An 18,171-nucleotide genomic window follows, 5' to 3' on the forward strand; every position below is an offset into this window, starting at 1 on the left:
GAGGCTCTCGAGGGATTACGACACGGTGAATCGATGGAAAAAGTAAGAAGCGGAAAAGAAAACCGAGGAGAAACTCTTCGCTCGTGGGACGGGGACGAAAACTTCCTCAGAGATTTCCTGATTTATTATCACCACTCACGTAACCGCCACCATAAAGTCTTTCCACTTTTCGAACACCTTACGGATAGGCATAGATATATACACCATATACATTACTTTATACATATACATGCTCACACATTTTTTGTTTTTATTTCGTTTTACGGATGAATTCACTGCCTGTATATCGCCAGATCGTATCTGCTTCGGTTATTGACAGTGGGACGAGAGTCAAAAATTCGGTAAAGCAGCCTGCACGCTTTCCACAAATTTTAACACCGCGTCTTCTCGACTAGGAGCCACCTGTCGCAGCAACCATTTCATGGTCGTCGGACAGACCATCACCACAGCCAAAGCGCTGATTGTCAGCGGTGCGATTAGCGTCCAGATTAACTGAGATAACAAAGAAACAGGAAAAAATATAATCGTCACGTCGTTCGATCACTGGAAAATTACAGATAAGTGTAAAAGCCGATTCTACTAACGTAACGTGATACCGTATGACTTATGGAGCGATAAGCGATGTAGAAGAACCGGAATAAAATAAAAACAACTGTAGCAGGAAATGGTGGGAGAAAAATATATATCGCTCATATCTTTAGCGGGTATCCGACGACAGGTTTCTTTTATTTTTAAAGCTTATCAAAGTGGTACAACGCGGTATGAGGGAGAATAGAGGGTGGGCTATAAATTTTTCTCGGAAATTTCACCTCGATTCGTGCAGCCTGCGGGTCTCAAGATCCCGTAACAACTCGAGTTGGAGCGATAAAAGTGCGAAATAATAGAAGCGAGAAGAAGAAGAAAAATAAAAGGAATAAGAAGAAAAATAGGGGGAGGGGGGGAGGGGGGGGGGGAATTAAGAAATACTGAAAAAAGAAGAACGTAGGTCAAACCGAGGGGCTAGGCTTGCTTAGTCAGCGAGCGATTGTGTCCGGTGACGCAAAGCGTGAAAAAGTCTCTCCTCTCGGGCCGATTTAGGGGGTAAATCGACGCGGTGTCGTCAATCGACAAAGGCTTCTTCGCCGAGAAAGGCGGCGGTTTCACGAGCATAATCATTGCGTCGACCAACGACAGACGCGCGTTATTTCCTCTCAAATAATACCCGCCACCTTACGACGTAGCAGAGAGAAGCGACGAGCATCCCGTGGCTATAAGGAGATCAGATATCCGATTTGATCGCGTATTCACAGCGCTGACCTCGTTCTCCGGGGGAACAACCATTTATCACAGCACGCGGTATACCTAGATTTGCAATTTTTTAAAGCTGCAGGCTAAGGATCGCGCAGATTTCGCAAATCTCGCAGCTTCCGAGCTGCAACCCCCGGGTATATTTGCACGTAACCCTTTCCGGTCGGTCCCTCTATGCATGTCATGTTTGCCAAATGAAAACAGTCGTCAGTTGGAAATTGAATATTCATTCAATAAACTTGCACAGGATGTGATTTGCGTGTACCTACTCTGTCCGAAAGTCACTTTCAAAGCCCGTACCAAGATCCGTTATTTCGCAATATAACATGCCGCGATCAGGCGTATTACGCGTCTATGATCATTGGGCGAATAGCGATGCTAGATAATTAATGAGCAATTAGCATTGCAAAGGGAAAATTCTCAGTACGTGGGATACCCAGGCGACGACGATCCATCCCAGAATCACGGTGCCGGCTGTGTTCAAATAGGACGTGTATTCCGGCCTGAGAACCGGCTGGAGGAAGGGCGCCTTGGTGCACAAATCTGCCAGCAGGGCTTCAGTCTATCCGGTAGTAAGGAAAGCATCGATTAGTCATTATCTAATTAGTACACGGAGCTCCGGATCGCAGTTGAGCCACCGCGCGGTGATTATCCCTGAGTTTAATCTTTCCCGTTCAACTTTCCGCCGCTCGACTTGTCCTTCGTTCCTTTTTATTTATGTAATCACCCCCCACGTTTTTACAGTTTTTACACTCGCCAGAAAAGCTCGCAAATTCATCATGTTTTATTTCGCACACAACCGGAAGTGGTCGTATGGGATAGAGGCACTACGCCAAGTAGGTAGTTGCGGCCGGATTGCGGACAGCTGTGCGAACGGAACGACGCGGTCATCCTGGGAAAAAGTTATTCTCCAGCACCCCTTGTGCTTTTCCGTAATTCAACGCGAGTTTCTTGTTACGGGAACTCGTTTTGCTCGCGGCCATTTCGTTGCCAGATTTTCGGTAAACTTTGTCACTCCGCGGTTCGGTGAAAACGAGTGGAACTGACAATTCATGTCACGCGGCGAAATGGAAGCATTGTTTCCGCAAAGAGACGAACGTATACGTCGAAGATATCGTAATGTAATATAAGTATAAGAAATAATATTTGCTGATATCGGTTTCTTCCAAAACTTACGCGAGGTGATCATCTCAAGGTATAAATTTCTAAATCATGACGCGGAAAATGTCCGACAAGAAGGAAAATCGAGGTGGCAAAAGAAAATCAATTTTTGAATATCGACGTGGGACGTTTCGTGGAAATTTTACTGTCACCAGATGCTTGTGACAAAATGGAGGTCAAGCTGCTCGTAAAACTCGTAATTGATCGATCAAATTATAATGAAGCAATTTTATTTTTATGATTCGATCATCCAAATCCCATTTTCAATGGGTCACGTATCCCATGTCTTCAGAGGGATTTCCCTCGGGCAAATGTACGCATATATATGCACACATAAAGCGTGAAAAGCAATCAAACAATCGCGACTTCGTACAAAGAAGGTGAATTATATTTCGCGATCGTTAAAATTTGGATTCCGAGATCTAATCGCGACCTGTAATCTTAATTTCACAGCCTTTCGCGTAAAGTTAAAACTTCGCTTGAACGAAATATCCTGACGCGGCTTTGTGTGCAATTAATTATCGCGCATCAACCTTTGCCATCGATTGCTAATTGCTTCGTTCAATTAAGATGCGAGCACTTTGCGTTTCCACTTAGTCGTTGTATCGACGTAGTGCTATTTTTGAGGTTATTCGGCGAGGCTGGGAGACGCGGTTTAATTACTTTTAGTACTAACAAGAGCTGATGGAATTCAAGTGGTATTGAAATCTCTGCGTTACGGAGCTCCTCCAAAGAAAAGTGTACATACTTACGTTCATATTTGGCCAGCGATGAGAACTTGTCGAACTTGAAATTTAGTTTTTTGAAGAAAAATAACGATTCAAACGAAACCTCGAGGACAGTTGAAGAGTGTCCGCTTTCAATTCATCTTTCCTGTTATTTTTTCTACTGCGCTGCAATCTATTTGGGCTTCACGAAGTCCAATAAGCGTTCGGATTTTTCATGCATTCACTTCCAATGTACAAAACTCATCGACATCGTAATTATATTGCTAAGCATTCAGATGCGTACAGTAAAAAACAGTAAATATATTTAAGAAGAGAAAAGAAAAAAAAAATCACGTTGAAGCCACCACGTGAGCCTCAAAGGGAGATAACAATATCAAAAATCGAATATCAACTAATTTTAATATAATGTTCACAAATTGCCTGTGGTTATTTATTACGTATAAAGCAGAGCTTTAATAACTGAAATGATGCCGGATATTTCCATTTTTAATTTGTAAAAGAAAATAGAATTTTATACGCAAAAATTAATCAACGCCGTTTATACTGGTGGAAACCAGATTAAACTTACCGTGCAAATAATTTTCTTCAGTTCGTTCTCCGCCGAAATTTTCCGCTGTCCCGTATAAGCATGTATGTAATCAGAGCGTATACCTAAAGTTAGGCTTTATCATCCCAAATATTTCAATCGAGGCAAAGTAAATTCTGAACGTCATCAGCTAGATTTAAATCGAATTGATCGCGAGAATATAGGAAGACAAAAATAGAAAGTTCATAACCAAATTGTATGATATATCTAGAGAATTGAAAGAGACGCGGAAACCCAGGATTCCGACATGCATATAATACCATACAGTACATAATTAATATCTCGTGGCCTCATGGTCGAATTCACTTTTACCTGGCCTCGATTTGATTGGCAAAATGAAAAACCGTATAAACCATGCCGCGAATGACTTGGGTATAGATTCTTTACTAATCCGTTGATACGACTTCAAAACGAAATAAATAATCGTGAGCCGTATACCAAAACAAAATCGTTTTTTACTTTCATCAAAAAATAACTTGCGTTTTGTAGTTCGGTTTAAAAGTACACGTGATATGATTATAGAGTAAAAATTGTCCTCCGATGGTTTTCAAAGCTGGAAGCGAGTAGATTCGTAACGCGAAAAAAGTATTCCATCACTCCAACCACTCTATGATGTATGATTCGCCGATTTGCCTAATGGCCAGGCTATTTATATCGGTGCAATGCTTCAGGAACAGGCCAGTCCGCCACTCGGTCCATTATTCTCCGGGTATTCTTCAAGATCTAATTCATCCGGGGGAGAAAGAAGCTCGTCGATGTCGTCGACATTGGGCCGTTGGCAATTCGAGGAATCAGTCTCTTGGCAGTGAAACATTTCGCCCGTCACACGGGAACTCAGTCTGGCCGTTAAGATGATCAGGATCTGAGAGTAACCACGAGTACAAGATTAACTGGCAGAGGGCTCATCGGCCTGCCTTGTTCACAACGTGTTTTTGACGGTAAGCCTATCGCCTACTCGAATCCCTCGACTGTCCAGCTCCGCCCCGAATTTCATCCCTACAACTCGGATCGGACCGGGGTTCGAAACTGTCCTTGGAAAGCCGAGAAGCCGAGGTTTCGGGGACTCTGGATCACGAAGAATTTTCGCGACATCCGTAACGGCCATTTATTTGCAATGAAGTTGTGAATAATCAAAATTTTCAGTTTCAACTTCGTATTATACGTACGAGGCATTTCACCCCCATTTTTTAATTTTTAACTGTGATATAGAATACAGAAAAAAAATTTCTTTCGCTGAGTTTTGGATTTTTTGGATCTCAGGTTTGATTTTCACTGCTTCCAAAAACACAAGCATCCAATTTTTTAATGAATTCCCCTAATCGATTGGCTTTTAATTTTTCTCGTGGATTCTTTGTTAATAAACGAAAATTTTTAGAGCGTGGTAGAACTGGGCAGGCTTTTAGTCCAGAGGCTACAGGCGAGACGAGTAATTGAAAAGTGAGAAAAATCGGATTAAATATAAATTCAAAAAACACAGATTTACATTTTAATCGTTTTTCCACACTTTTTTTCTAACAAATTGAATTTTCGTGTTTTTCGGAGCAGTAAAAATCTAACCCGTAGTCTGGAAAATCTAAAACCCGTTGAAATATGCTTTTTATCTCATTTTCTCATCTCATTTGAATGTCTCATATTCACTTTTCCCTACGATTACAAGCTTTGACGTATAGTCCATGCCTCTGACTGAACCCTTTCTAAATCTTGCCAAATTTCTGATTACCCATATTACGAGGAATATTGTTTGCACGAAGGTGAGTGTGTGTCCGTGTGTATATGTGTCATATAATATACAACATAAAGAAGAAATATCATAACGAGAAGAATGTCGCATAGTTCGCGTGCACCTCGTCCGGCCATCTGGACTCGGTTTGCATCACAATTACAGTGTACGTAGGTACGCTGAGTACATGGTGCCGGTGTAATTATGGAAATGAGCCTCATTGTTTGTTAATCGGACAGCAGATCTCTGTGGCGAGGACGCGGCGGTTTATCTGCGTTAGCTTGAATCACGTATACCGCAAGGTACCTGCGTAATTTTGAAGCGAAAATAAGTTTCAGGCCAAGCGCCATAGAAACAGTGCGGAAGTAATGTACTTACAAATAATTAAGCGTGTGAAACTTGTTCGATCCACATCTTGACAAGGTCGAATTAAATTACAAGTCAACTTGCTGCTATTATAATTTCAAATCAATATAGGCGTGACAGATACGGTCTGGGTGCCCATATTTCAAAACTCACATGTGCAGAATCGAGGAAAATAGAATCATCTCGTTCTAAATGTATATGATCAGCAGTGTTGAGTGTCAAGATATGACTAATGCAACGTGTTGTGTTTATTTATGAATTTTTAAGCCTCGTTGGCAAGGTCTGTTTATACCTATAACTCCGGCTACTCTCGTCTCTCCATTTTTTTTCTTTTATCGTGTCGCAATATTCTCTTGACTATACAGTACTTTCTCCCTCCTTCGTATTTATACGGTAAACCAAATAATAATTTACTTTTGACGCATATTGTATGCCTCCATACCGAACTCGGACAAAGTTCTAAATTTAACCGTAAAATCAGACGCAAACATTTATCCAGCTTGAAAAACGACAATATGTGTAGAAATAATGAATTATTTGTTTTCAAAGCATGAAATTTCCTCGTATACCGAACTCAAACACAGCTTCGAATTTAATCGTAAAATTAGGCGCAAACAAGCACGTTCGGAGAAACAGAGAAAACAGATAAAAACCACACAATTAGCGGTCAGGGCTCGGTGGGAGCTCGTTGATACGGTGACAAAAAATGGTCTGTCAATCGAAACGGATGAGAAAATGAAAACTACGGCAGTCGAAAAGTTTTCGCGACGATAAAAATCCACCAGCCGGCATTTTCCACGACGTTTAGTATTCACCTGGTTTTTATTACTCACAAGTATCAGGTCGTCCACTTGATGTAAAAAATAATTTATCATCGGCGTGACTATCACGAATATCCACTCGGCGATGTGTGACAAAACTGACAAGGTGACGAGGAATCCAGTCAGTATGAACAATGCGGTGAGTTCCAAAACACCGACGGCAATCTGGAATGTGAAACAATATCGCAGGCCCAAAATCAAATCGTGACAACTGAAAAAATCTCCCCTCTTCAAAACTACCGTAAGCACTCATTTAGTATAGTTTATATTTTAATTTGTTATGCACAAATTTATAGAAAAAACTTTTGTTTTAATGCATATAGTATTTATTGCACAGCCGTGCGACACTCGGATAGCCGTGCAATTATCTGTAAAACGATTAGATACGAGCCTGTGATTGCGTTGGCTGTAATCCGTTAATTTCAGCCGATTTCAATCGCAAAATATACATTCCACCACGATTAGCTGGCTAGACGGTCCAACTTCCGGCCTATCGCCGGCAAATAAATTCCCCGATGGTACAAACGCGAAAAGCTTAAATACTCACCGTTAAAATCGTCATTTCATTGCTTTCCACGCAGAGAGCGGATGGTTTTGAGGATTAGCCAGGGTGATCAGGGCCAAAAGATTGCGATATTCGGATCCGAGAGTTTCATTTTAATTCCGCGGTGATCGTAGAGAGGCTTCTTCGTTGGGCAACATTTTGGCTTCTGGGACAGGAATTTTACCTCCGTATTTACTTGGGGATCCAGAAAGGACGAGTCAAACCTCGAACGTTAACGAAACTCTGCGGTCCGACATACGATCCATCTTTTCAGACAGATGCAAAAAAAGCAGCCGTCTGCCGATATCTTTTTGTTTGCGATACGTACACGGAGAGCGAGTGGGACGTGCAATCAGGATAATCATAGACTCTCTTCGATATGCGGCCGAACCATTTCACCGTGAAAGATATCATTATAGCCAATCGTTGGGGGTTCATCGGCACTCAGATACACGATTAATCATGTGTCCGATCCCGTCACTGGCAGTAAACAATCAACGAGATTTCGGCATTAGATGTTTTACGTTCAATCAAGCCTCGGATCGGTCCGTCGTCCTGCAGGAGGTGATTGGGTTGACAGATCCGAGAAGACCCTATTCATACTCGTTGGTTCACATCGAATGTCCAACGCTTTGTTTTTTTTTTTTTTTTTCATTTCATTTTTTTTTTTCTTTTATTCATTAAGCTATAGAAGCCCCATACAAGGTTTATCTCAGCTACACGAGATGTTGAATGGTTATTCACATGAAAGAATACACTCAGCGTTTTCCCGAAGCTGCTGTGTCCACCCTTTATACGTAAGATATAAAAGCGAAGAAAGAAGATAGAAAAGGTAAAACGAAGCGTCGATCTTGGACTGCCAGACCTGCAAGTCCGTGGATCGGAAATTGAATGGAAAATTTTAGGATAGAGCGGGAATTGTCACGGGAATGGGCATCTCGAGTTTCGGACAAATAATGTAGCCCTGCGGCTTCTGTATTTCGAGCTCGTCGGCGGAAAGTTTCGATTCATGTCGCGTGTCTGGAGAGATAGGCGAAGGGGCGCGGGGGGCGGGCGGGAATTGAGAGGGCAACTGGACTACGTGTTTTCTCGTTTCAGCGAAGTGGCACCGAGCTGATTATTTCGAACGAGGACGCCGTTCTCCAGGTGCCAGTTTCACGACGTTCGACGGATGCAAGACGGCCTGCATCCTCCGGTTGCTTATATTTTTCCTGGACTGAGACGAGCTGCCGTTTCACAAACTGGCCTAAGCGTTGAATCGGTAATCTCAAGAATCTCATCTCAGGAGTCGTATTTGCCATTCGAACTTGTTTTGGTTTCAGATTCAGTTTTTTTCGTTAGTCCGGCGTAACAAGTGGAGTAGAGGAATATTTAAGGATCATGCAAAACAAACCGGTTTCAAAGATATCTAGAAGCATGCCTGGCTACTCGTGAATGCGGTATTTTGATGTTTGAAATATCGGAGTTACTGGTGAGTCGTAAGTATTATTGAACTCTGGAATACAGCTTGAATTACGGAGGGGGCAGAAATTGAGAGAAGCTCTACTGTTAGGGATGAGAATGAATTTTTTTACTACAAAACTTGAATAAATGCATACGTTATGAATGAGGCCAACGCCGCGAGAACTTCCGGCTGAAAATTGAGGGGTGTAAAAAGGTGCGGTGGATTTATTTCGCTTAGAGACCTTACGTCGGCCTTTTGGGACCACTAAAAATCGGAATATAGGGAGTAGTTTCGGTAAGTGGTACGCCTGTTGGCCATTGGTGTCAGGATTTGGATACTCGAACTCGCCCTCGTTCTCTGCACAACCCTAAGAAGCGCGTGTAGTGTATAGATCGATGGTGTGTGTGTGTGTGTATTTATATTCGCATGATTGATGGTGATACAAGCCTGGCGAAAAATAGGCGCAGAATTCTTTCAAGACTAGACACCGGGGGCCGGAAGTACTCGGGCTTCGAGTCGTTAAATTCTTTGTCTACCTCTTTGTCTACCTCTCACCCCAATGTCAAAGTCATGGCTGACATGCGTCGAGCGTCAAGTAATAATTCACCTGTTGTATAATAATACATCTGCTACTTTCCTCTATACCTACGCATAGCTCGAGTCTTGAGCTGGTAAGATTGACTAAATCAATGAGCTTTACTAGATCAATCATGGTAGTTAGCGTCGAGGTTGATTATTCCGAACTCGGCTAATTTTACAAAGCAGGGCAGAACGCGTATGACTTTCGTGGTCAACTAACTCTGTTGCCAGACTATTTTCACTATTATTGTTAAATATAAATGTAAATAATAATAATATAAGGAAGATACAATTTGGTTAAGTATAAATCGGCATGTTGTGCCATCAGTCCGCGTTGCGAAGTGTTAAAACACCGACTGGTGGCACGAAAGCTGGAGAGATGGAGCTTCTTCGAATTCTCCGGTTCATTTTACGGAATAACCGAAGTCAACATTCGTCGAACATGTAAGGGATGAAACGGAACAAAATCATCTCTGTCTACCGATCGATCGGATATCATATCCGTGTACAGACGAACTAAAACGCAGCTGTTCCCAACGAGACACTTCATTACAGGCGGTTCTACGCACGCCATGTCACGCACGACGATAACACGTCCGCGGTTTTCTCCCTTACAGATATTTGGAGGAAGAGAAAAGTGTTTAAAAAAACGTTAGGTTCCTCGAACAATCGTCTCGCGATATTCCTGAGGATGAGAATGTTGATATAATGGAATTCAAAGCGGTTTAACCGTTCTTGACTTGTCTGATCGGATGTGTGTAATTATAAAAGAAGGTGCATGACTTGCTTGCAGGGAGTGTTTTAGAGACAATCACCTTGTATGACTGTTTTAATCAATGAGTGATATTCATCAATGTGTGAGAAAAATCTAGACAGGAGGTAGGAAGAGTGCGTTGTGACAACAGATCAGAACGGCGATACATAGCGATAATGATGGTAGGCCAGAATGTGGCATAACGACCGGGAGTGCGCGTGAAACCGAGAATCAGAAATTACGTGACGCCTGAGAAACCGGTGTTTGAATGCAGAATCGAGAGGGACGTGCGGTTCTGAACGAGCCAACTGGACGCCGACGCCGACGCCGACGCCGACGCCGACCTGCAGGGTGAAAGGAAGGGTAATATATTCATACATAGTACAGTAACGTAGCGGCAATGGCCCTCTGATTGGTTATTGGAAAACGGAAGCCGTATCCTGTGACCTGTTCCGCTTCTGGCTGGACCTGCAACCCGCTATTTCATGAGTCCGCCGCTGCATGGGGATCGTTTCACATAATCAAGGGGTACGTACTTGAGGTCAACGATAATCTGGCTGCATAAATCGCCCGTGTGTCATATTACGCGATTCGATTAAAATTTGAAACATGTCTGTATTATGTCATGTGATAGTTACCTTAAAGAAGTTGGTCCTACTGGATGTACAGTACTAATTACTTTGTCGGTTATTACGAACTCGAGTTGCAATTAGTTGGGATTTTAATTATGTTCTAATTATATCACAGGGAGCTTGTAAGCATCTCTGGTTCGATACTTTTTTCATCCCCATTTTTATTATCTATAATTTTCGTACTTATTTTCGTATTTAATGAGTTTATTAAACCCTGTGATTACGGAGCGAAATGAAAAAATAAACGATTGTTAGCACTTGGGTAAAATTAATTTTGCTTGCGCATGAATAATTCTTAGATAATTAACGCTGTTATACGAACAAGCAGCGAAGCGCCTAAGCGAAAGGAAAACTTTTCTTGCTGTCGCACTTGAGGCAAAAATTTCGGACCTTAAATTCCAAGGAAAGGAGAGCTTGCACGGATTAGAAAAAAAATTAAAAAATAGGTCAAGCAAATGAAATTTCGCTGTAAGCAATGAACTGTGGAGAATACCGTATAGAAAATACTCTCATCGTCGAGGACCGAAACAGCTTTTCGCACCGACTGATAACGATTGCTAGCCGAATGCATCGTACCGGAAATATTATTTCGGGCTGTTTTTTTCTCTTTATCCGCTCTGAAAGCTTGGTTGAAAATGAATTAAATTCGTGGGATATGACGCAGTTATATTCCATCAGATAGTGAGCCGATCTATACAGGCTGCAGCATACTCGTAACGTACCAATCTGAATGCGAACACGTGAATTGAAAGCAATCAAGGCAGGACTTTGTCATCAACGGGCACTTCCGGTTATTACGTGCAACCTGAAATTCCACGCTTATGTAAAGTGTGCATACGGTACGTACAAATCTATGCCAAGTGCAAAGCAATGCCGTAGGACGCTTCAGGTTATCAAAATAAAAGTTCCTTTTTTTCTTTTTATTCATTTCTTTTTGCTCATTTTGTTTATCAGAATAAATGCTGTGTATTGCTACACTCGTCCATGCTTGATTAAACAATTTTTTCAACATTTACGATCAATTCTTATATTACAATAACAGGTTTTTAGCGAATTCAAAGTACATAGAAATCGTTATCAGATCAACGGATTTAAAACAGCGTCATTAATTACTCATTAGCACAACGCACCGATGACTCCACTCATTGCCTAGTCATCTTGCGTGCCAATAAAATCTGAAGTACCGGTAAATTTTTTTCGGTTATCATAATCATCAATATTCCACGCATTCGTTATTGTTGTTTTTTTCAGTTCGCCCAGATAGTTCCATCCTTTTCAGGGTTTGCACCAATGGCTGGTTTGGTTGAAAAAAAAGAAAAAAACAAGGTTAGCATCGCATTTTGAAAGTTAAAAAAACTTTGACATATTAGAATAAAAATAAAATTGATGCTGTTTAAATCTTGATTGACAAACGGCTTACCAGCATGTTGGATTTTATTTTATCGTTGTGCTTTTCGAGGGAGAGCTCGTGGATAACTTTGAGACTTCTCGCGAACTCCTGAATGGCCCGGAACCTTTTAGGATAGAGAGTAACGAGCCCGAGGGCGCGGCGCTGCCCGTCTATCGGACATATCATCGAGCCTTGTTTTCTCTATGGCGATAATCGTTTCACGGTCATTTACATTTGATTCGAAAACTCGATCTTCTCGCAAAGGCTTGCAAAGTATTTTGTATGTACCTTTGGATCGTAACGCACGTTACGTTCCTCGCACAGGCTGACTAAAGTTGATCCCCCGTATTTCGCTAGCCCGTTACTGTACAACTTTCCGCTGCACATCGCGTATCTTTCCATCGTATCGTTCGGCTTGGTCATTTTGCACGGGTCCTTAATTCGGTTTTTCTTTCCACTCGAAGATGGAATCCTGCATGAGAATAAAACCATAACTTCTTATTTTTAGTCGGTATGATTCAGTTGGATGGAATTACAAAGTGTGACAGGAAAAAAATTTTTGGACAAATTAACGAGCCTTGTAAAAGACATTTTGGCTCACTTTGATCGACAGAATTGGCGGGGCGATCTGACTTCGAGGCAGAACTTCACCCAGTCGGTAAAAGCGATTAGATCCGTGTAGTGTGGATCGACGTCGACGACCCAAAACCTCCGTGTCTAATCGCAAGTTGATGTAACAAATGTGAGAATCAAATATGGCGAAGGGTGTCTGGCATTTTAGGGGTAAAACTTTGCCACATGTTCGTGACAATTGTGTATTTTGCTGCAGGCTGCGATGAGGTAATATTCCCAGCGATGTTTTTGCTTTAGCAAGTGTTTATTATACCTCTACACGTACGTTACGCGCGAAGCTAATCCATCAGCTGGGATTTTGTACGTATATACATATACCTAAACGTAGCTAATCTAGACTTGATAATTTCCACTTGAGCGCGGTGATGTTTCTGAAGCATCAAAAGCGCGCTCAACCGCAAGCTCCTTCCCTTATATACCCGCATGGCCGTGGGACATGCGGCACAAAGGGAATCTGCAACGTCGGGATAGCAAAACAGCCGCGTTAACAAACGTATAAAAAGCTCACGCTGTTCGTATCCACGAAGGTAATCACGTCCAGACCGAAGTAACCGACATGTTGCCGTTCCCGAAGCTCGGTTCCCACACTGCGGGCCAAATTATCCAGAGAAGACAGCAGCCCCGCCGTCTGAGGAACGCCAAAACACAAATCGACGGCCAAATCGCCCTTCGCCTGGAAGACGTCGCCGGAAGCGCAGATCCTCGGCTCCGCCATGTCGTTCTCCAAAAACACGCCGAGACTCAGCACTCGGTAATCGGCGTGCGGACAGGGCTGCACTAGGCCTCCTGTAAGGAGGGAATCTGGGTCTAGTGAAATCTGGTATTTCAAAAATTTTCCAAAGCGTTATGGCCGGCGAAACGCCTTCGTGTCTGAAATTTATACATTTCGTTTCGGCGATCTCTTTAAGACTCAACGTTCCCGAGGACACGACCTTGAATAATATTGATTTTGAAAACAAGCCGCCATTGTTTGCTGAGAATCTTGTTAATGTCGTAATATGGTAATTGAGAGATACGTACGTACTTACCGTATTTTTCAAAGTCGCTAAGAAATTCTGTGTAACATTTGTAGGCACCTTTGTTGAACGATATTTCGCACGGTAAAATTTCCATCAGAAAGATCGCCAGTGTTTTTTCGCCGGTTTTAGACGGGTATTTCTCACGTGATGTGCAACGGGCAGAGATAATCGATTAGTGAAACCGTCGTGCTTGCTGGCTTACATAAAGAGAAAAAAAAAAAAAAAACCCAGCCTTACCTTAGATGCGATGATCTCACTCGAAGGACTCTTTTTAAAGCTGATAAATGCGGTCTGAAGTCCACAGAAACCGTAATTGATTTTTATCAACCACGTAACGTATTTCGGGAAGGCTATCATCAGATGAGCAAGCCCCTCGCAGAGCTGGATCAGGCGTAATTAAAAGTACATCAGATCAACTTAGACTTTCTTAAGTACAGTTTCATCGCCGATCTTGCTTACCTCTGCAAAAGTACGAAGATTCGAGACGAAAGGGGGCTGCTCAACTTTCGTCTCTTGCAGAAAATTCGCAACGTTCGATTTATTCAAAAGGTAATTTTGAAAGCTGAGCGGCGGGCCTGAAACAAATTTTTTTCGTTATGAAACGCAAAATGCGGAACTGTAAGATTGGTAAAACCGAGGTGATTACTCGTGTATGATTTTATTTGACACTTACGATTTTTCTCTTGATGAAAACTGCAGCGTTTAACGATTTAGTCCGTCGAACGATCGATTACGTGCAAATTATGGAAATTTTTTTCATCCATTTGACAGATTTATTGCATTCTTAATTGCTGGACGTTGAAGAATTGAATGTACACGAGACATGATTAATGGACGAAAATAACGACGTGCAAATCCATTATACTATAAAAACTAAACGCAACTTATCTATAAAAACCAATTCTAACACAGTCGCCTAGTACGATTCTCCACACCTTGTCTTAGACTATGAACTGTACGAAAGAGCAAGAAATTAATGATACATCTCGTACGAGTTACGTAACGCGCGCCATGTTTTTTACTCAACTACACGAACCTCGTTCGATATCCGTTCAACGATTTAGCCGAATGCAACGATCAAGCTACTAATTATATTCCACCTAGACTAATGACTTACTCGAAGCAACTGGAATATTCTCTACCGTCATTACAATTTTTTTATGATAAGTCAGATTCATGGATTAATGAAACTAAAATGAATTCGATATCCACGCGGAAAACGACTTTTGAGTTTTTGAGTCGTAACAATTGTTCAGAAAAAAATATGTTCCAGTCTTATTTTCCAGCCGTTTCGCGCATACAACCGGCATTGCTTTGGTATGCGTAATTCGAGCACATAGAAAATGACTAGAACGGTTGTCCTTCGAGTTTGAAAGATTAATTACACTGATCCACGTCATTACGGTAACTCAGTTTACTTCCATTCACACCGTGGGAACAACACGCAGTGTAAAAAGATTTCGATATTTCGCCAAGCACTTTTTTTAACACCGCATTTTATATCCGCGTATTGGGAAAATATCGATCAGCCGATTTACCGCAGCTGGGTCAGCAAAACCCCCGGAGATGCGAAGTAAAAACAGTGGCCGAACACTACGCGCAGCAAAACAGATAACTGGGTATCGCATCTCTGGTTAGTATCACGCCGCACGGATCTCTCGGGAGATAATTCAGCGGCGCGTGAAGGCTGGTTAGCGTATCAATTATCGATGTGGAAGATGGCTTCCTGCAGTCTGCACACTCGACTTCCGCCCCTGCGATGCCACGTATATTCCCCAATCCATATAATATTGATCGAAGGGTGAAACGCATCAGGGGTGGAGCGGCAATATAACGCACTAACAATTAGTTTCACGCAGCAACAACGACAGCCCTTTGCTCCCCAAGATAAGAGTACGAGATAAGAGAAGAGAACGAACCATCGACTTACCCATCATGGGCGATCTCAGCTCCGCAGCAATGAGAACGTCGATTTCCTCCATGACTCCGGGCACTATGAACGCCTGGCGACCAGCGGTCAGCATTCTGACACGTCGGTAAGTTTCCGGGCTTTGAAAAAGGACTCGAGAACCATTCAAGGATCGGGACTTTGGGCTGCAAGGTATGGTGAGAAACCGGTAAATAACGAACAGCGTTAAAACTAATCGCCTGCCGAATAATGCCGGGGATTTTCTTCCTAAGCAGGCAATAGCTATGCTCTCGATGTCTCGATGTTTTTTTCGGCAATACGTTAGGGCGAGATCTGCTGGGACAATTTTTCCTCTGGTTTGTATTCCGCGAGACCGAAGCGCGGCGGAGGAATTTTAAAGAAACGGAGAACTGCTTGAACGCGGGATACAAATCAGAAGCCAAATAACGGATACGAACCATTTGGCACCGTCGGGCTGAATCACCCACAGCCTGTCTTCCGAGACGTCTGGGCGAACCTTTTTCACCAGATCACGAAGCAGCGCTATCATCTCCGGGCTTTCGTCGCTCGGGAGAATGTACAGCACTTGGGCATTCTCGTTCGCAAGCCATCCCAATCGCGTGAACTTTCGAAAGGGAAATAGGCGGATCTGAGTTGCTTTGACACGACCAAATTGACAATTCACCGGGTTGATTCGGTTACCTGCAGATTTTGAAGAAGATTGAAACTCCTCAAGGCTCGGCCTCTGATTTCCGAAGGGTAACCCATGGACGGCAGATGAATTACGACGTGTGACTCACCGGTGACACATCGCCATCTATTAGACAGCCGACTTGACCTACAAGTTTGTACAGAATTAATGCAGACATCGGCGTCTCGTTGGTAGGAATTACCATCTGAACAACTGTCTGCAAATCGTAGCGAAGTCCTTTTTATCTAGTTGTGAAAACCTCTCGAGGTCCTCGAAGTTGTCCTTGATCCCTCTCGAGCCGATCTTCGTCTTGGCCACGAGCCGGTCGGCGACGTCGAGCTTTCCCCACTTGCTCAACTCGTCCGATTTCCCGATATTTCCGATCTTGAAATCGAACTTGATGTCCTCCTCGCTTCCGGTAACGTGAGGATACCTCTTATATCGCTTCTCGTGTTGCAATACGACCGGCTTGCGAGACTCGCAAACACTTTGGTTCTCATATTCCGAGGGCTTTACAAGCCCGCGAACACTATCCTTGGAGAAATTTTCCGCGATACATTCGCACGTATGAGAATATCTCGCGCAAACTTTTCCCTGATCGAGAGAAACTGCACCGCGGTAAGTTTCCTCGAAGGACTCTTCGCTGCAGACTCTGGTCGAAAGCGCGGATTCACGGGCCGCAGGATCCTCACCGCAAACCGACGACCCGGCTCTTTTCCGCAGAGACGCCTTTAGCTTCCGTTCAATGATCTCGACGAAGCGACTAATTTCTCGCTCGCTGTACCCTCTGCACTCGTCCTGCACCCCATTATCGCATAATGTTGGCGAAGAGTTTTCACACAGCTGATGTTCTGAGGCGTTAACTTCCTCCGTTCCCCTGCAGGATAACAAGGACTCAACTTCTGATGGAAGGAAATCTTTGTCCTCGAAATCAGGGAGTTTCAGATTATGGCAGGGCTCCGGTGAACACAGCAGCCCTCCACAGCAGGCACAACGTCGATCTCGTGAAACGCAGGCAATCCCAGTCACCACGGGCTCGCAGGTTTCGTGGGGTGGCTTTTTTCTAACCTTATTCCTTCTGCGTTTTATCGGTGGACTTTTAGGACTGGCGGATTCGTGATTAAGGCTCATAGTCAAGAGAGTTATAAGTCGGCGGTTTTAGGACTTTTGTCATTTGACTTCTCGATCAATTTTCTGCACCGAGAGGATACATTTTACTCCGATGGTTTGCCGCGACATTTACATCCAGATAATTAATGCATATAACTGTCAATTAGCGCTGAACTGCTTGGTCGGAAACAAGCGAACGTGGTTGCGATCAGGTGCGATTAATATATATATGGAGTACATACGTCACGCAGATTTTATTCTCAGAAATCAATAGCAGTAAACATTACTACATTTGGTTTCATTGTCAGTCGAACCTTTTGCGAAATAAACCACAACATGCAGCTTCGTTGTGGAGATACCGAGAACTGAGACTATTGTAATATTGAAAACAAATTTCAGTTGATACTTACACCAATGACGAAGATACTGAGAAGGAATGCAACGAAAAAAAGCCTAGACACGTATGTTTCAGGAATAATTATTATATTTCAAAAAACTTACACTCTACTTTTATGTAATGTGTGTTTCTACTGGTAAGGTACGTCCCATCTGGAGTTACGTAACGGAGTAAGGCTGACCGGAGACTGGAGTGCGTGCATGTGTGAAGTAAGAGCGCAAGTGAGCGAAGTCAATAAGAGTAATGGTACTAAACTTCACTGGCCAACTCAATTACGCAATTCCCTGTGGAAATTTTGCATCGATAGACACAGTCAGCTAGTGTCTGGAAAACACGGTTAAAGAGGTGATGATCGATTTTCATACACTGTGTGCTCTGATGTAAGCTGGGAAATTGCATG

General features: G+C 42.9%; 2 protein-coding genes across 2 annotated transcripts; both read right to left on the minus strand.

Moving 5' to 3' along the window:
- Window positions 1-309: 309 nt before the first annotated feature.
- Window positions 310-16,363, minus strand: LOC124411149. The gene is made up of 5 exons (XM_046890081.1): window positions 16,032-16,363; window positions 13,670-13,816; window positions 13,290-13,366; window positions 13,154-13,257; window positions 310-492 (listed from the first exon to the last, which is right to left on the minus strand). Exons 1-5 carry the CDS (start codon window positions 16,121-16,123, stop codon window positions 331-333), a joined length of 582 nt encoding a protein of 193 aa, XP_046746037.1. The 5' UTR covers window positions 16,124-16,363; the 3' UTR covers window positions 310-330.
- Window positions 16,255-17,402, minus strand: LOC124416255. The gene is made up of 5 exons (XM_046897183.1): window positions 16,931-17,402; window positions 16,721-16,765; window positions 16,524-16,688; window positions 16,374-16,481; window positions 16,255-16,275 (listed from the first exon to the last, which is right to left on the minus strand). The coding sequence occupies exons 1-5, from the start codon at window positions 17,393-17,395 to the stop codon at window positions 16,255-16,257; spliced, it is 804 nt and encodes a 267-aa protein (XP_046753139.1). The 5' UTR covers window positions 17,396-17,402.
- Between the last annotated feature and the right edge of the window lie 769 nt (window positions 17,403-18,171).

The sequence above is a fragment of the Diprion similis genome, chromosome 2 (assembly GCF_021155765.1).
Source record: "Diprion similis isolate iyDipSimi1 chromosome 2, iyDipSimi1.1, whole genome shotgun sequence".
Classification (NCBI taxonomy): domain Eukaryota; kingdom Metazoa; phylum Arthropoda; class Insecta; order Hymenoptera; family Diprionidae; genus Diprion; species Diprion similis.

Bases quoted from the DNA above. Each gene is read 5' to 3' on its own strand.
- LOC124411149 (XM_046890081.1), bottom strand. From the start codon at position 16,123: ATGATAGCGCTGCTTCGTGATCTGGTGAAAAAGGTTCGCCCAGACGTC. The intron at 13,367-13,669 runs GTACGTACGTAT...GTGTTTTTGGAG, and splicing joins GACTTTGAAAAATACGGTAA to AACGACATGGCGGAGCCGAG. The intron at 13,258-13,289 runs TTTTGGCGTTCC...CGGGGCTGCTGT, and splicing joins GATTTGGCCGTCGATTTGTG to CTTCTCTGGATAATTTGGCC.
- LOC124416255 (XM_046897183.1), bottom strand. From the start codon at position 17,395: ATGAGCCTTAATCACGAATCCGCCAGTCCTAAAAGTCCACCGATAAAA. The intron at 16,689-16,720 runs CAACACGAGAAG...GAGGTATCCTCA, and splicing joins CTCGCAAGCCGGTCGTATTG to CGTTACCGGAAGCGAGGAGG. The intron at 16,276-16,373 runs GTGAGTCACACG...CAAAATCTGCAG, and splicing joins TAGATGGCGATGTGTCACCG to GTAACCGAATCAACCCGGTG.